The sequence below is a fragment of the Oreochromis niloticus genome, linkage group LG7, assembly GCF_001858045.2.
Source record: "Oreochromis niloticus isolate F11D_XX linkage group LG7, O_niloticus_UMD_NMBU, whole genome shotgun sequence".
Lineage (NCBI taxonomy): Eukaryota > Metazoa > Chordata > Actinopteri > Cichliformes > Cichlidae > Oreochromis > Oreochromis niloticus.
The window spans coordinates 57,246,902-57,265,676 of record NC_031972.2 but is presented as its reverse complement, the minus strand read 5'-3'; the positions used below and the strand labels follow the sequence as shown (position 1 = coordinate 57,265,676).

The 18,775-nt window shown below is 40.6% G+C and overlaps 2 protein-coding genes across 5 annotated transcripts in view; one reads left to right on the top strand and one right to left on the bottom strand.

Moving 5' to 3' along the window:
• Positions 1 to 1,120: 1,120 nt before the first annotated feature.
• Positions 1,121 to 15,088, bottom strand: plekhg7 (pleckstrin homology domain containing, family G (with RhoGef domain) member 7). 3 transcript variants are annotated; one of them, XM_025909281.1, is made up of 17 exons: positions 14,800 to 15,088; positions 13,499 to 14,275; positions 12,787 to 12,809; positions 10,430 to 10,548; positions 9,229 to 9,269; positions 8,761 to 8,862; positions 8,199 to 8,348; positions 7,858 to 7,953; positions 7,429 to 7,527; positions 6,029 to 6,142; positions 5,451 to 5,625; positions 4,320 to 4,435; positions 2,590 to 2,677; positions 2,416 to 2,495; positions 2,165 to 2,309; positions 1,877 to 1,974; positions 1,121 to 1,406 (listed from the first exon to the last, which is right to left on the bottom strand). In XM_025909281.1, exons 2-17 carry the CDS (start codon positions 14,168 to 14,170, stop codon positions 1,296 to 1,298), a joined length of 2,229 nt encoding a protein of 742 aa, XP_025765066.1. In that variant the 5' UTR covers positions 14,171 to 14,275; positions 14,800 to 15,088; the 3' UTR covers positions 1,121 to 1,295. The 3 variants fall into 3 exon arrangements, 2 of the variants coding, with proteins under 2 accessions (XP_025765066.1, XP_005470989.1); XM_005470932.3 differs by having other exon boundaries at positions 14,809 to 15,088; XR_002062874.2 differs by lacking the exon at positions 2,416 to 2,495 and having other exon boundaries at positions 14,809 to 15,088.
• Positions 15,089 to 17,669: 2,581 nt separating this feature from the next.
• Positions 17,670 to 18,775, top strand: part of itpr2 (inositol 1,4,5-trisphosphate receptor, type 2) — a 61,114-nt gene continuing 60,008 nt past the window's right edge. The window contains exon 1 of one of the 2 annotated variants that reach the window (XM_013268674.3): positions 17,670 to 18,073. In XM_013268674.3, the coding sequence (XP_013124128.1) occupies positions 17,982 to 18,073 (92 nt within the window). In that variant the 5' untranslated portion in view covers positions 17,670 to 17,981. The remainder of the gene's footprint in view (positions 18,074 to 18,775) is intronic. The other variant, XM_005470931.4, reaches the window with a different exon arrangement.

Genomic DNA, 18,775 nt, shown 5'->3' with positions numbered 1-18,775 from the left:
CATTTCTTTATATTTTGCTAATATAATAATATTCTTCCTCTTCCAGGCCTTCTGAAGGTCTTTTAAAGTTTTCCTTTGGATACTGGTTGCTTTTTTACTAATTTTCAGTCCTGTCCTTGAACCTGACTTTTTTCAGTCAAATGTTATTTTTTTGTTAAGCAACTTAAGAGTGTGCTATGAATCATTCAACCATAAAAAGGGCTGAACCAGTGTAGTATCTACAGGCATCAGACTACATGGCTGCAAACTTGGTATATCTTATGCTGTGTAGTATGTCCTTAAAAAATGAGTGGATGAGTGGAGGACAAAAGAAGAGCAGATGGAAAATCCAGCAAATACTGATCTGGCACTGGTCTCAGGTGAAGGGTGGCTGTCAAGAAGCCATTATAAAAGAAGGCAAACAGAAAAAGCTGAGGTGTCTCAAATTAGACAGGAACTGGACTGAAATTGTCATCAATTTGAACGTAAAAGAAAAGGAGGTCAGGAGAGAGGAGCAGCAGTGAAGGTCCACAGCCATCTGTAAACCACGGTGGAGGCTGCATTTCAGCCAGTGGTGTCTGAGATCTTTTCAGAATTAATCGTATACGCATTATAAATGCAGGAAAATATCATCACCACCACCTGCTATACAATAACATCTGGAAAACATCTGATTGGCAGCTGCTTCATTTTTCAGCATTACAATGAAACATACTGTCAGTGCAGTAAAACCACACCTCGATATAAAAACAAACAACCCAATCAGTCATGGTTTGGCCTCCCCAGAGCCTGGACCTCAACATTACTGAAGCAGTGTGGGATTGTCTGCACAGAAAACAAAAGGGAGAAACATCTAAAGAAGAGCCTTGAATGTCCTTCAAGAAGCCTGGAGAGCTGTTCCTTAAGGACTGTAAGAAGTTACAAAAAGCGTGCCTAAGAGATTAAGCTGCAGTGGTCATACTAAACTTTCAAGCTCTTTAGAATGCACCTATATCCTATTTTTAAAATATTGAATAATCAGGGGCGACTGAAGATTTTTGCACAGTACTGTATGAAGCATTATGAAACATCAGAAGTGATCAATAGCTCACAGACGATTTAAAAACTGGATGAAATGATGTGTGGAACGCTAAACACAACGTTTTACTACATAATGAGATGTTTATTTTACACTACTGTAGCAGCTGCCTTCACAGGCAAACAGTTTACAAAATCATCCTAGTGCTAGTGCAGTCATTTACAAGACACCAGGGGGCAGTGAAGTGCACATTAACAGTAGAAACATTTTCACATGGCTTCTAGTTCTGCTTGATGGGTCATATCTGTGAAGACTCCAGCCACAGTGAGGAGCTCTTTACTCGCGCCTGCTGAGAGTCCTGCTTCAGCAGCGCCGTCACTGCGCCCTCTATCTTTGACATCCAGGCTCTCTGGGGGGGAAACAAGTGTTTAGAAAGAGAAATATCAGATTTATCAGTTTGAATAACTGATAATATTATAAATTGTTTAACTTAAAATTTCTTTGTAATGTTTGTTGCTGTAAGCTGTCTTAAACAGCTTCACACAAGTAAGATTAAACAATACAGCAATTTATTTTTATTTTCCTATACATTGTTTATCTAAACCAAAATAACACAAACCTTTAAAAAGATCAAATGTATGGCTATGAATTTTTACTATAAATAAATCTGAACAGACATGCATACAAGCTGAATTTAGAAATCATTTTAAATATTTTAGTTTCACTTTCTGTAGAGTTCACATCTTGCACTGATGTTTTGCACAAGGCAGAAATGTTTGGATAAACTTATGACACATTGTTTTTCTGAACATAATGTGATCTGTGTCCTGCATGCTCTTTTTGGAAACTTTTCAGGTATTCATAGTTGAATTGATCTACCTTGACAGCCTCTGACGCAGCTTGCAGGATGAATGCACCAATACACTGTTGGTAGCGGTTCTGGTGCATTACTATGAAAGAATGAGGCAACCCCGATGCTGTCAAGAAAGTAGAAACACCTTCATTTAATAACACACATGGCATGCAAACATAAACAGAGAGACGTAACCTAAGGATATTTTGATTCTGTTGACTGCTTTGCTACGATGTGCTACAAACATGTGTTCTTTTTAAATTGTGTTTAGAGCTGGAAAACTCAATTAGAAGAATCTTAAAAATTTTACTTACAGGAGGCATTAAGTTGATCGATGTTTCTAAGTTGGAGTCGATCCAGAGAGATTGGCTGGTCGAGAACCGTGAAGGTGCATCCCTCCTTCAGCATCTGATCCAGCTCCAGGTTTTTCAGAGGATTCTGCTCTGGACCTATGGACCTCTGCACAGGATGTCAAGTTATGAGGGATATGTAGTTAAGGCATCCTTGCACTAAATATCTATCATTAGCCTAGGTTAGAGTGAGGAAAGGTTAAAGAGTGACCCACCTTCTTGTTTCTCTTTATCTTTGTAATCAGCAAGAATTCATCAAAGAGGAACATATAGACATCTATGAGTTTTGCATTCTCTGGGAATTAACCACAGAAAGATGGCGTAAAGTTTTTAGTCAATTTGAAGCAGGAAGCGTGTGAAATGTGTTGGATTTATGCCAGCTGACACACCTATGAGGACGAGTTTCCCTTCGTGCAGCAGACTCCTGTGAGAAATCAGATTATCCAGTGTGACAGCCTTCAGAAGATGTTTCAGATTCTGAAAGAAAAGCAGTGAATCACATCAGAAAACATTTTCACCTTTTAGTGCTTTTCAGACACATCGGTCTTTCCATTAATCTGACAGCAACTCAGTGTGTTGGCTTCATGTCTGAATGAGCGCCCTGGCCCTCTACTAGTAACATGTACATATCCCTTTAAGCACGGCACGTCTTAAGTGCATACCATTGGATTAATAAATAAGTATGCGCATGATAGCGAAAGAGCAAGTCTCTCGTGTCTAATTTAAGATGCATCTTTGGTATTTCAAATCCAGATGAGCTGTCTGTGTGAAGGCTAGAGGTAGCTGCTGCAAACAGGTAGTACACAAAAACAAACACGTTCACATAAACAGATAACAATGGTGGAAAGAACTAAATGTTCAAAACTGTGATCACATTTAACTACTGTTACATGCTGATAATACCAGTACCACAGGTGCAAATAAGTATTGTCAGCACTGATGATAGTTAAATGCTCACGATACTTATCTGCAACAAGTCCTTTACACGTATGACTTACACATCGCAGCTCTCTACCATGCTATCTGTGATCACTTCAATTCAGGTTTGTTTATACAGCACCATACCACAACAGTCCCCCTCAAGGCAATTTATACTTTACAATTATAACTTACAATGTAAAAGCAAAGACTCCAACAATTATACCGTCCCCCTATGAGCAAGCACGTATGAAAAGCTTTCTTTTAACAAGAAGAAACCTCCGGATCAGAACCAGGTTCACTTAGGGGCAGCTATCAAGGAACTGCTTCATGGTGAGGAGAAAGAGAAGAGAAAAAACTGACAGGACAAAACACAAATTTCGGAAGAGAACGCGTGTCACAGTGTATGACAGGGAATCTCCCAGAAGCCTGTAGCAGCATAACTAAAAGGTGTTTCATGTGTTTAGAAGGTATCTGTCTTCCAAATGCAAACTGGGAGGTGGTTTCACAGCAGAAGCTCTTTCCCCCTACAACTGCTGAGTGGACTGGTCCCATTAAAACAAAAGGGAAAAAAATAAGTGCATTTACACACATGCAAGTTTCTCTCCTTTGGTCTCCGAGTCTTTCAGTTTCACAGCGTGCTCTGCACCTGGACGACAGACTTATTACCTTAGTATAAGTGCTATGAAATGTCAAGCTGCCCAAAAAAGGAAAATTAACTGTCTTCTTTTCACTGCTCTCACTTACACCAAGTGTTTGGTACTTTTTCTATTCCACTCTGTATGCAAAGCCCGTTCCCTTGCCACATGTACAGCGCAGAGGAGAAAAAGTGAAGATAAAATATGAAGGGAATTCAAGCAGAAGTGTTAATCCACCTACAATGACAGGGAAGAAAAAAGAAGAATAGTGCTGCTGTCATCCTCCCATTCAAATTGAAGCTAATATTTAAAGATGTGAAACTGAACCATTAGCAAATGACAGTGCACTGTAAAAGAAAGTTTGTTAACTGTAAAACTCTAAATACTGCTATTCAATGCTTTTCAGATCAGATTTTCAGATAATTTGATCAGTTTATTTGATGATAATCAGGCACTGGAGGATCAAGTGTTGGCACATCTGTGTGAAACTTTGCTCTTTCAACACAGTTCCTGAAGACACAAACACACCCAAATAGCAATATATACACAAACACAGGACAGACCTCAGGGATGAACGCACGCTTGTCCCTCTCCCATACAGGCAGCCAAACCAGGGCATCTCTCAACTGTTTCACTTTCTGGTAGTTATCCAGCCATTTGACCTTTCCTTCTAAATCACCTGTAAACAGAGAGGACAGGCGACTGAATGTCATTAAGGACAAAAACGGGTCCTCAGACTCAAATTGATTACTGGCAACTTCATTCATGTCTGACACATCACAAAAAACTCCTGCTACATTCCCAATACCTTTTATTTTACGTAACATACACCTACGTAAAATATGCATTTTATAATGTACCAAAGTGGATAATGAACTTGATTACCTTCATTTACAATGCTATACAGTGATGCCATACATGGGCGTGACCATATCGTGAGAGATTTCAGCTGTCTCTGCTTTTACAGTAAATATCCCCCACACCCACAGAGGACTTTGGTCTACACATCCTAGCTGTGATTACAATACTCATTGTCACCTATGCTTTACACAATCATAACCTTTTAAAAGGTGCGGTAAAACACACCTCGTGGCAAAACACGCCTTTTTAATGGTTATGGGACAGGGTTTAATTAAAGATTTGTGAACCCCACGCTGTTTCGTTTGGTACGGTTATTTGTTCAACGTGGCAACATGACATTGAGTTGGACGGCTGCAGAACATTTCCCACAGCCTGTCCTTCCAGTTATATAATAAACTGCCAAAACAGGTCTGCAAGCAGAGGCTTGCAGTGAAAAATAAATGGTCAAGGCCTCCTGGCTGATATCCAAAGCATGCAACCTGTGTGCTGACAGGCACTGATACTAGCTGGCCTGTTTATGTTGACATACTTACGTCCACTTAAAAAGCCCTTCTATCTAGATATGTTTGTAAACCACCAGGAGGCAAACACCTCTAGAGGCGTGCTGAAGAAACACGTGAGTCATGATCAGCTGATTAACATTACTCAGACGCCTGACTCAAAACATTCATTTTGCAAGGTGACAAGACCTGTGCAGAGTGCTTAAATTTAGCAGGCCTGAAACAGTAAAAGCTTATTTAGTCAGGTAGTGTCTCCAAATAAGGTCAGCCAAAATCTGTATCAAAAGGAGAGCATTTTGATAAAAGAAGGGAATTTTCGAATTCAGTGCTCACATATCGATTTGTCCACTTGTTCTGCTATAAGTTCCAGCCCGCGGGTTTCGTCCTCCTTCTGACATCTCTTTGCAATATTCCGCAACAGCAGCGGGTATCGAGTTAGCCTCTGCAGCGGCGCCACCAGCAAGTCGCGCAGGTGAAGCCTTCGGCACTGCTCGCTCCTCTCACACCACTGAGGAGAAAAAAGGAGGGACAAAGAGTGGGCACAGTGACAGAACGAGTGAGGTCAAATGTTTGAAAGGACTTGACATTGTAGGGAAGGGAGGGAGAGGGTGGGCAGTGAAATGCGTGTGAGAAGAAATTATGTGTAAGACCAAAACACAATGACAGTCCCAGCAAGCACGTCAGCATGATGACAGGGAAAGTTACACAAGGTACAAGCGGTGACATTCCTCTCATTGGCAGGCCGCTGTGACACTGAACTGATTGTTTGCTATTTGGGCACCAATGCTCCTGTGAGTCCTCTCTCACACTGGCACACAACACCTCCTGCATTGTCATGGTACACAGCGTCCTTCCCACTGTGCTGACTGGCACACTCACACACACACACACCAGTAAGACCTCTCCTGTACCTTCACGTAAGTCCCAAAGTCCTCTCTGGGCTTCAGACTGTCCAGATACAGAAGAGCCGTGGAGTAGTTGAGGCAGTACGTCTGCAGGCAGTGGCATATGCTCTCCTGGAAAGCCTGCCAGCACACAGTAGCGTTAGACAAACACTGGGATACAGGCTGCTGGGTCACGTCAGCTGTTAAGCTGCAGATAAACATATCGTAAAAAAGTACAAAGAGGATGCTAATCCGTATGCACACACACACACACAGAAATGTGAAATGTGTGTTTGTCGACGTACATGCGTCTAAGATTTTCCTCTGATGTTTCTGTTAAACTTTTAATAGTTTTATGTAATTTTAACTAGAGTTAGGTAACCTTTTTCCTTCTCTGCAAGCTTTGAGGATGATGCCATATTTTCAACATACTCTTGTGATGATAGAAAGGAAGATGGAACAGATAATAACAAAGCACATGCTTAGATTTGAAAGTACAGTTTAAATGCAAGCATGCTAAATTTGCTCAGTGAGAGCATCCTGATGGCCGTCCTCTTTTTAAAAAAAAGTAAAGTCAGCTGTGTATTTGTGTTCTCATAAAAACATCTGCATTAAGGAGATACTTTTCTGGGTACTAGTTATCACACTTGATTATTGGTCGCATTTAGTTTAATCTCCTAAAACTGTGTGCCCTGGAATTTGGTTTGTCTATGTGGGCAGCTAGAAATCTTAGTCAAGCTTGAAGGTGTCGATTTTGGAGCAGGAGCTTCTCTCAGTCCATGGTGATGTAAAACGCTTGTGCAGTTACCAGTTCATAGCAGACTGGAGCCTCGGAACAAATTCCTCTCATGTGGCTATGGTTAAAGGCCAGGTATGTGCCGACAAACCAAGCAATTTAAATGAACTCCAATTCCGCCTAAATATCTGTATGTGTATTTTTAATCCTGTGTGGATTAGAGAAAATCCAAAATAAAGTCCAACTTGTGTACCCAGTTCTTGTTTTTTGAAGTCATTAAAGATATATGCTATACAATCAGCCTACCCTGGAAAATGAACAATCCAAAGAAATTATAAAAGCCCAAAATTACCAAAACATGATCAGTGTACTTAAATGTTTGACCTCAACTGTACGAGGATATTACATTTTGGCTTTTCTGCACGTTATATCAGGTCCAGCTGTTTCTTAATAGCTAGGAAAAAGTAAAAATGCTTCCCAAATAAGAGCTTAAGGTTAATAAATTCAAACTATGCAGCTATTCTTCAAGTCTTTGAAAAAAAATAAACCTGTTTATAAAAATACTTTAAGGATTATATAATAATTAATCCAGATGAACATATCATTCATACTTTTTCTATCTATTTTGATTGTCTTATCAGCAGACTAGTGAATACTGCTGTCACTGAGTCCAAATGTGAATCACACTTGCCTTCCCCAGCAGATCCAGCAGGGTGGGCCTGCCACCCTCAGTAATCTCCAACATGTTCTTGATAACGCGGAGGAAGCTCTTTAGGAAACCTGAGCTCACCTGGAGCAGAAAACAGTGTCAAATGTCACCACAGGGCCATGTGACATGGTTATAATATCACTGAGGTATTATGTTAAGATAATTGTTAACAAAGTTTTTTTACACCACATTTTTGTATCTTCTGATTTTTTTTGCTCACCATTAAATAACCTTTAAATAAAAAGCTAGCATTTTAAAATAATACAGCTGGAACGACTTATCATTAGCTCTTTCATAGTAACCTTATGTTGATGTGACACCAAACCATGTTGTTTTAAGGATATGAAGGCAACTGTTGTCAAAAATTATTTACATAAACTCCTCATGCAAATGATTTGCAGCACTTCTCACCAGGCAAAGCTCATTGAGATTCGCAAACAGCCTCCATGAGTCAATATCTGTCAGGCAGTTCGTCAGCTGCAGGTTTGTGAGCGTAGCCGAAAACACCTGAGAGGCACAAAGAAAGCAGAAAGAGAATAGGTTCGAGGCCTCTCTCGTGCCAGCATTAAATTTCAAATCCTCTGCTGGAAAGACGGGAAAATCCAAAGAGACTTTTACACGAACTCCAAAGGCGGGAATTCAGTGAGAAGAAGACAAAGAAGCAGGTGTTCAGTTTCATTTGGGTTTGGTCTATTTATTTGTGATCCTGTGTGTGTTTTTGTGATTGTGTGGCTCTGTAGGGAAAGAGTCACCTCTTTGAGAACCATGAGCTGATCCACGAAGTAAACACACTCGCTGGTGAAGAGCTCCCAGATGGTCTCTTGTCTCTTGAAGCCCTGAGGGTCAGAGGAAGCACTGACCTGGGAAGACTGGTCTTGCAGGAACTCAGCCAGAGAGTAGTCCTGCTCACAGATACACAAAAAGACAAGAAGCTATAACTCAAAGAAAAGACTGCATCCTCCACAGAAATCTCAGCAAACATGTTTATTTTATGGCTGTAAATTTCCTACCGCCACTATTATAGATTCAGGAGTATCTCAGCGTTTGTTTGTGTACATATACAGGTTGACTTGTGTAGTCACTGCCTAGAAATTCTGGTTCTTACACAGTCTGTGTCATTCAAACATTGTAGGAGCTCCCATGTAACTGTCATCTTCTCATTTCTGAGTCATCTGGCAAACACTGAGTTGTATTTGACTTGGAAATCTGGATCGCTAAGTACAGTAGTTTGCCTGGATCACAAAGTCACTGAACATACAGAACCAACATAATGATTTACAAAACAAACAGCAGCTAATAGCGCTCATTTCTTGCCTTATATCTCTGAAGCTCAGAGTTTCTCCAGTCTTGAATCTGAGCAGTTGAGAGATATTTCTCAATATCTGACACTGTGCATGTCTGCGGCTTCCCTTTACTCTGAAAGGAAAAAAAAAAATTAGGCAACACATTAGGCAGATTTTTAGGGCTGTGCACTAGCCAAGAAAAAAGGGTGTGTGCCTAATTGTTGTTAATATCTGTTCACATAACAACCCAGCAGTCTCAAAAACTAAATTAACAAGTTTGGCTCAAGTTCTGCATTTCAAGTGTTGACCAATTACAAAAATCTGTGTGGGCCAAAAGGGATAAGAGGAAACACGCTAATCTGCTTTGGGAAGTGGGTCAGAGAACAATGTCCAAACCAACTGCTCACTCCTAAAACAAAGTACATCAAAACAAATTACAAGCATGCCACTGGCACCAGTCACACACATCGATGACTAGCAGAAATACAAATGCACTTACCGTACTACGCCTCGAAAAAGGCCACTTTGACTTCTTGGTATCTGTAAAAGTTGAGACAGTGAAAAGAAGCGTGAGCATTTTAAGTTTAAGTCACAGCTTCCTGAAAATGTCAAAAAAATCTTTTATTTTTTGTAAAGTGACCAACACAAATTCTGTCCTTTTGCTTTTTCAAATTCTAGAAATACAAATAATGCTCCCTTTTTGACACAACAACACTAGACTGATGTCTATTCATAACTCTATATAACACTTTCTACAGATTATCTCTAGTCTGTCTGTTTTACAGGTGTGTAGATAAAGTTATAAACCGCACTTTTAGCAAAGATGTAATAATAAAATAGGATGTAACTTACAATAATCTCGACTTTGAATAAATTTAATGCTATAAAACCATTAACATCATTATAAAAAAGTAATTATAGTAGTTAGTTTAAGTTAGTTTGAGGTTTGAAATTCAGCTAAAACACAAACCTTTATTAAAGTACTAAATTAAACATTAATCAACGTAGCTTTCAAGTATTTCAGTAATTGGTAATAGCGGGGGAAAAACATTTTGCAGTATTTTCGTAGTATTTTTACTTGTATCTAAACAGGAACATCAAATAAGTATATTTTAGTCACAAATTTAAATAGTCTGAGAATACTATGAACAGGAGGGCTCAGCTCATGCACCATCATCTGACATAACGTTAGCTGAGCAAACTTGATTGATATCAAACTGAGAGTAGATTGACTCTGCATTAGGGTAACATTTATGGGAGGTTTTATTGATGGTGTTTATAATCAGCCTCATTTTGCAGCCAAAAAACATAAATGAAGTGAGATAACTTTATCTTTGTGTTACTGGATAAAACAGATACAAATGTAATTAGCAGATACTCAGGATATCGCATGACGAAAAATTGCAATGATATTGCATGGTGGCGTGCCTGGTGAGTCCCACGTCTAAAAATAAAAAGTTCATGGAAATTCATAAAGTAAACTGACAAAAAAAAATCTAACTGTTGTGCACACATTTGAGTCGATCAACACAACAACGAGCAAGGACACGATACAACCAAGCAGGAAGCAGGAAGTTCATTTTGCTGTGAAGCATTACAACAATAGACATATTGACTCAATAACAGACACATACTAGTTCATGAGCAAGCATCACCTAAACAGAGGGCAGACTGCAATCTGCTGGGACTGACAGAGGTACCTGTGAAGTTTGAGTCATTTAGTAAGTCAGCTGCTCCATTGGACACGAAAAGATCTCCTGGAGAAACATCCAAGCCGGGCAAACTCACGACGACGGAGCTCCGTCTCCTCTGATAAAGCCTGAGGACACAAAAGCAGACAGGTGGACAATTTAAGATGGAAAAAAATCCAAATACGCAAACAAAGAAAAGACAAAACAACCAAAAAAACCAAAAACTAGTTCTTCATACTAAGAAGAAAAGCTCATCAGAAATGTACAGTTCAATGATTCTTACTCCATTGTAAGTGTATTAAATTCTAAAAGAATGGAAATCATACAAGCAACAGGAAATCACAGAATTCCTATTTGTGGTTTTACATTGTTGGGATACCACTGAAATACCATCCGCATTGTGCAGCAACCCGGCGATTAACATAGGATAAGTGTTATGTGTCTGATTATCCGTGGATAGATGCTTGTTAATGGATCGCCCTATTTGTGTGGAAGGAGGCAAGCTGTCAATTTGTGCCAGTTATAATCCGCTTGGTCTGCTTTTCATAGTTAGTAACGGAGGCATGGCTGTGGCTGGAAAAACACAGGCTTGCCTCTCAGCCTCAGGCAGGGCTTAAACGGCCACTGTTCTCAAGTGTTTTGACTTATCCTTATGCTGTTGCTGCACTTCTGGGATTACTGCTGAAAGCAAAAATGGACATTCACATGTTGAAATTAAAAACTAAAAGCCCAGTGATAAATCTTCATAAGCAATGGAAGTTGACCCTGGAATATGCAGGCTAAATATCTAGAAAGGGCACAGCCATGGAAATGTTTTCATTTGTTGTAAAAGCCCAAAAGGAAGAACTTGATTGGTGACAGCATGACATTAAACCGTCCCAATGCTAAATAGACAACTGCAGTCATTAAACATGACTGCATACAGCTATAAAAAAGGGCGCAAAGTAGCCAGACTTTGCTAAAGCTAAGGCTCACTTTGAACACGCTGACACTGATCGACAAGCGGTCAGTGACCCACGTCAACACTCTGCGGTTTGGCTTTTAAATATTTTAGTGCCTTTGACTTCAAAAAGGAGAATTTAAGCAGGAATCAGTAGTAATGAAAGTAACAGATTAAGGGGAGATAACAGCAACACACAATGTGGCTAAAAACCATAAGGAAGTGTGACTGACAGATGAGGGCTAATGCCCCTGTTTAGATTAACAATACAATACAGTGGAGCAGAAGTAAAAGCAAGGGGAAGAAAATGCAGGAACAATTTATGTAAAACTTCTTCATTAGATTGAAGGAGGAAGTGTTCTTCCCCTCACGGCACATCACATCCCCTCACACAGGACCTGCATTCTTGCTGCTGTGCCTGCACAATTGCAAAAGCACCCTACGAGACTAATTCGAGTGCACATGTAGGCCGCATGGCTGCAGGGCCAACTCGTACACTTGGAGAATAAGTAAGTCTACAACTGAGCGGGGGTAACCTGGTACGTTTTTCCTCTAGGACACTTTTGTTCAACTGTGAAAGCACCAACTGTTCTTCGCTCTCACTGGATGGGCCGTTTTCTTCCTGGTAAACTGATACGACACCCACGTCCAGATCAATGTAAAGATGCTGAACAGAGAGACAGATAACAGTCGGCAGTAGCACCTGAGCAATGTAGGGGACATGTGGCACGAAAGGTACAATTACCTCTTCATACCAGGCCAGTGTCGCCTTGCAGTTCATTCCACAGCATCCTCACAATGACATCCTGTTGGTTTGTGGCAGCTCAGAAAGCTTTCTCTTTGTCCGCCTCTCTGCTACAGAGAGCACTCGTAAAAATGGCCGCTTTGTTCATGCATAACAAGAGAAATAATGATGCCCCCAAACAAGACTGTCCCAACCGAGGCTCGCAAAGGCCCGGTCACTGTAAGAGGCACAGTGCCAGGGTGTAATTACAGGGACAATAGCTGCCTAATTATCCGGTGAGGGGAAGAGCCTGGACGCCTATTAGGAGGGGTGTGGGCAGCAGTAAGGGAAAACAGCCTTAATGAGGCTTTGTCTAGCCCATACATAACCATAGGACTCTCAAAACTTAACCCACCAAGCTTATGAAGCATTAACAAAGACACGAGTGACAATGAGTGCACAATAGGGATCCTCAAAGCAAAGGTCCAATCATCCTCGCTTGCTCTCAAGCACCAAGAGAGCACACAATTCAGAGGCACTCTGACGTGTTGTAACTCGGATTTTGGGTTGTTTTTGTGAGTGGGTGAAACAGAAGGACAAAAATAAAAAAAGAAACCATATGTGACAGCTGTATCTGTTCCAGGAAGAGTTTTACAACTGGGTAACACAGACAACATGCAAAACAGTCCAAGGTACACTTACCTATCATGGCAGGGTTCCTTCTCCTGTAAGAAAAAAGAACTTTGTTAGTGACCTCATCTTTCCAAATCAGCAGTTATACTACATGCCACATCAGCACTGTCTCGCTCCACAATCAGGACCAAGCAGAGGGTTCACAGACCTCCTGCCGCTAACAACACCACTATATCACTTTCAAAGACATTCAAATTTGAATCAGTATTTTAAGTGGTCGCTTGCATTCAAAAGCCTCTGATATTGGAGGAGAATGCCGGTGCTCTATTGAGGATCGGCTCACTTGAATACCGTGAGCTGATGAATAGATCTCCCCATTATCTTTTTCCATCGCTCACTGACCCCTCCATTATTAGGTGACTGCTGACTGCGGTGAATAGGGGCCCGAGGAGAGCACTTCCCAGGGCTCTCCAGGCAGTGGGCTTGGTCAGAGCTGTCAGTGCATGTAACTGCTGATTCATTTGCTGTCAAAAGCTCGCATTGTGAGTGACCACTGCGGGAGGCAAGGCCGATTGAGGGAATGAAGGTTTTCCTCAAGGAAGGAATGTGTAACCATTTAATTTTTAGACTTTGCCAAAAAAGAAGAAAAAAATCTGCATTAGATTACAGGAAATTTATGTGTGGCGATGGGGAAGAGGTTTGTGTGAAGGTTATGAAAAATACTCTTTTTCCTGAGTAAATATGCAAACACTAAATTTACAAATACGTAGTAAAAGCTCACCTGAACTTCATCTTCAGGAAATCCATTGTCTTTAATAAGAAAAGGATGAGCACTGTGACATTCTTGTTCCACAGAAGTGATACTGTTGTCAAAAGTCTTTGATCTATGCGATCTGCTTCGCTGTTGGCCTGAGGATGACACTGGCTGATGATCGGCCTCACCGTCAGAGAGCGGGCTCGCCGCAAGAGGAGAATTTACTCTGTGTCCTGGTGACAGGGGACTTATGGGGGATCCTGTGCTTGCAGATGATGGCTCCTCCTGAGTGCTCCCCATCCTTTGAGGCTCTCTAAAATCTATTTGAGGACGTCGGGTGCTCCTCATCCTCCTCAAGGTGGGAGATGTGGAGATACGTCCAGGAGCCTGGCGGTCAAACTGAAAGAAAGGTGCAGCCGAGTTGTCTGGGTTTACGAAAGATAAATGTCTCAGTTTGGAGTGTGTCCGTTTGAGATCTATGTGCATTATGACTGGGTTACTGGTCTGGCTCTCTTTGTGCTCAAAAGATGGCGAGTCCGTTTGCGTCTCAGCATCCACCACACCTGTTGTGACAACTTCATTTTCAGCCCATTCAATGTAGCTCCAGTCCAGCTTCTTTTCATTGTCCCTGTCCTTATCCTGCAGAATGACGTGCTTTAGCGAAGACATTGTAACCTCAAAGGCATTGTAGGGCTGCATAGATCAGGAAATGTGTAATCTTATAGTCTGATTTTTTTTCTCCTTCCACTCGAGCTCAGATGATAATCCTGCATTCCAGTCACTGTTCACATCGTTTTACTTCTCCTGGGAAAAGATGAGAATTAGTCATCAGATAAAAGCAAATGAAACCAGGCACAAGCCTACATCCAAATATGAGTTTTAAAAAGTCGCCTGGCACTAAAGAAGCCCTGAAAATACATCGTGTGTTTATATAGTTTACGATACAGATGGAGTAGCTCACATATCCAACAGCAGAATCATAGCACAGTGTGGCAATAGAGGTCTTGGCAATGTGGCGCTAAAGAGGCCACGCACCTTGCACTACCTCTACTGACTCAGGTTACCATCTGCTCCTGCGTTTGCATATTGATGTAGCCTTTCTCTTTTTTACTATTCCGTTGTCCTAATGAACTCTCACACTGTCTTTCACTGTTTACTTAAAGCCGAAAGAGCAGTTAACTCGGCACATCCACGAGCGGACAAAGGTTAAGGGAATAAAGACAAAAAATGTCGATTTAACCACATCAACGAGTTATCTTAATAAATAAACGTTAACGTGAAGAGTGAGACCGCACAAGCGCCGAAAGAGGGAAAAAAAATTAACAAGCCTGGTTTACTTTCATCCTCCGGTGCCTCGCGACCACTCGGACCGACCGCTCGCGGTGAAGGCTGACCGAGGGCAGTCCTGCTGGATCTCTGGATACAAGGCCGAATATTAACTTATTTCTTAATTCTCCCTCCAGAGTGGAGCTCCTACTGCTGGTCCGTGTAGAGAGAAGTGAAGGAGGGAGCGGAGCGTTTCATTGTTCAGAGCTTTGAAAGGTGCGACTGCTCTGCTCTCTCTCTCTCTCTCTCTCTCCAGCCCAGTATGTCACACACACGAAGCCACCCGGTCAGTGTTTGCCTCACTAGTACAACTCATGTTAAATTATTGCCACCTACCTCTGTAACATGCGCAGTTCATTCAGATGCCTCAACTTTTTGTTAAGTGTAAGGATATAGACCATAACTGTGGACCTATTATTGTGAGCAAGTATCAGAAATTTATAAAATATTCCATTAGAGACACTATTTTTAGGTCTATGCATATTTAAAATAGTATAGCATTTAAAATATAATTTAGTGTGTTTTTTCTGATGCTACATTTTTTTAAAACCACTGCTTTTGATAAAAACAAGTTCTGGATTTTTTCCCCACTTGGTGGAATAAAAAATTTGTCAGCATAAAGTGCTGCCCCCAATTATGTTTATTCAGTTCCATAGTTAGCCTGTCACTGTCTGTGTGTCAGCATCAAATTAAGAAGAGCCTTTTTAAAAAAAAAAAAGTCTATGATTATGCAACCCACTCATTTATTCTAGTTTCACAAATAATCTTCATAATTTTTTTGTGTTAATACCATTATTATTTTAGTTATTAGTTAGCTTTGCATTGCACTGAGACACCATGAGGAACCAGTTATTGAAACCAGTCTGAAACAGCAGTCGGTGGTGTTTATATTTAACACAGAGAAAGTGAGGGGAACAGCTGAATCACCTGTTGGTTCAATGACGTGAACACTACGGGGAGATGCAGGGCGAATCATCTGAACTGCATGAGTGACGTTTCCGGAGGAACTCTTTAAGATTGGGTCTTGCGCGCCCCCTGGTGTAAAAGAATGGTTAGTGCACGAAACCGCCATAACTGTAAAGTAGCTCCTGCCACTCCTCCACTGCAGCTGATTTCCTGCTGCTGATTTAACTTTCCCAATAAAATGGGCAAATGACGCTTTCATTTTCAAGCCATTTCACATTCATGTGCCATAATGATCTTACATTCAGTATTGATTAAATTCAATTTTAAATTAAATTTAACACTATGGTCATAATAATTTTAGTCATTGTAATAAGTTACTCTCAATAAAATAAAAGCACAGATTATCTCTGACTAACTCTAGGACAGCTGGATGGATCGAATGTAATGTATCCTTTCTGAGCTGTGAATGACATAATTGTGTATGTTATTGCGTTATTAGTATTGATACATAAGCATGTTTTAACAGCACCATGGTGGTTTAGTTCAGTGGTTCTTAACCAAATTTAAATAGTTATGGCATAAGAAAGGGTGAACAAAAAGGAACAACAAGCACAAGCTTATATGATTTTTTAAATATATATTTGTCTTTTTTTGGGTTAAATATTTTGTAATTTTACATTGTTATCCTCAAGGAGGAGAAACATCTAATCAATAGAAACAAGTAAAAAGACACAAGCCAGAAAGTGTTTTTAAAATTTTGGAAACAACTGCTTTAAAAGTGTACTTTACCCCATAATCACATGCCTATATCTTCTCTCAGTGCAGTTGATCCATCTAGATCATTTTAGTGACAGTTGGCTTGTTTTAGAGAGAACAGCTGCAGAAAAGTCTGACATCTTCTGAATGTGATCTTTTAGATGGCTCTGACTTTGTGAAGCTCGCAGTCACAATGTAGAAACAAATGAGCAAGTCTCATACCAGGTTCTCAAAATATCTGCAGACCTTTTTTTCCTTTTTTCTGTCTACAAACAAACAAAAGAAACTCTTCTTTTGTTTGTTAGTGAACATAAAAGCTCAATTAAGAGGAGAAAGTTTTTTTTTTTTTTACCATCTGTCACTCTGGATGCTTTTTTTGTGCTGCTGATACCAGTGTAGCTCGATAGAAAAATAAAATAGCTCACAGTAGCATTTTTTGGAGTAGCTGGGTCGTAATTTCTCCTCCCCCCCCCCCACGCACACACACACACACACACACACACACACACACACACACACACTTTTTATAAATGCAGTTTTTGCTGCTTTTAGCACCAAAAGTTCTACGTAATCACAATTTTGTTGTACATGTACAATGACAATAAAGGACATTGTCGTTTGGCTTTTATAAGCTTATTTGAAAAAAGAAATGTGTAAAAACAAGAAGCTGCTGAAGATGCGAGTCTTTATGAGTGAAGGAGTAGATACTTCAACACAAATGAGTCAAACTGAGAAGTTTTGTGAAATCACACAAAGATTTTATAGGTTAAAAAATGAACAAAACAGACTAACAAAACAAAAACAAAAGAGTGCAGTACCATGTTTGTCCATTACAGTGCTGAGCAGTCAGAAGTTTGCAGTGTGTTGAGACCAATATGAATATTTACATTTAGTTTAGTACATTTAGTTTTGATGAAGATAACAGAGATGACGGGTCGATCCGACAGTCTGATAGTTTGTGATTTATAATGTGGGATCTTTGTCCAGCTGCACAAACGTACTTGTGACTTGTGCCCAGCTGATAATTTTAATATATTTGAATTACTTTTCCCCCTGTCTGCTATGATACATGTTTACAGGTGTCTTTCCGCACACTTATACAAGTGCATTTCCTTGTAAAACGCCATTTAATGACTCGTGTTTTTCAGTGCGCCTGCTCTGAGTAAAAACAAAAAAAACTTGTCATTGAACGGAATTTGCTCACAGCCGTGACAGCGGCAGTCTCCTCCCCCTGAAGACTGGATGTGAAGACTGCGGGTCTGTCTGAGATACAGGAAGAAGTTGATAAAGTGCAAAAACACAGCGCTTTTCTCAAACTCGCCTGCTTGTTTTTCCTCTTGCACTTTCACCTTTACTCAATCGACTTTGCCGAGCGGCAGATCTGGAAGAATGACGGCGAATCTGATGGCTGATGCCAAACTGGAGGCGCTGTAACGTGTGGATCACTTTACCCGAGGAGGAGAGTGCGATTTGTTCATAAATGGAAAAGCAAGAACGAGTGTGAAACATATCTTCGGTGAAAATGCCAGAGCACAGATCCAGTTTTCTTCACATTGGAGACATTGTGTCTCTGTACGCGGAAGGCTCGGTGAATGGCTTCATCAGTACTTTGGGGTACGTTCCTCCTTTCTATCTCACTTTCTAATCATTCAAGAGTCCATGGCTTAACCCCCCCGTATGCACGTTTAAAAAACTGCTTTCACTTTACATCTGGCATGAACTTCTTCATCTTTATGTTTTATGCAAATCCAACAAGTTAAAACCTAAAGTGCGACCTGCGGTCAAGGCCCATCGGCGCGTAAACTGCTCCTTCTTAGGAAATTCTTCACGTTTACGCAAATCTAACAGGAATGCAAAGCAGCGTGTTGCCCAGGTACGCTTCACGAGTGACTGCGAGCGGATTCCTGTTACTGTGGTTACAAAAGTAGGGTTCAGGGGCCCAGAGAGAGGCACGAGGAGGTGTCAGGGTGACCAGATTGAGGGAAGAGTAGTTGTTCATTCATTTGACGTTAAGATAAGAAATGTCTAACAAGACAAATTGACACCGAGTGAAGCTCTAGGCTACCTCTTCTCTGGATGATCTTTCAAATATTTATAGTGTTCACTTAAATAAAGGACTAGACTCTTCCTGTTTAGATGAAGGAATAAGTATGCTCTATATGTTGCACATGCTTTTAAGTCATCTCTTTGCAGTCCATGTACAGATTGAAAAAGAATCTGGTGGATTGCAAAAATGAGAGGCTGCAAGGTGAATGTGGGGGCTAAAAAGAAGAAAAACAATCTAAAGTCATATCAGATATTTAAAACCTTTTCACT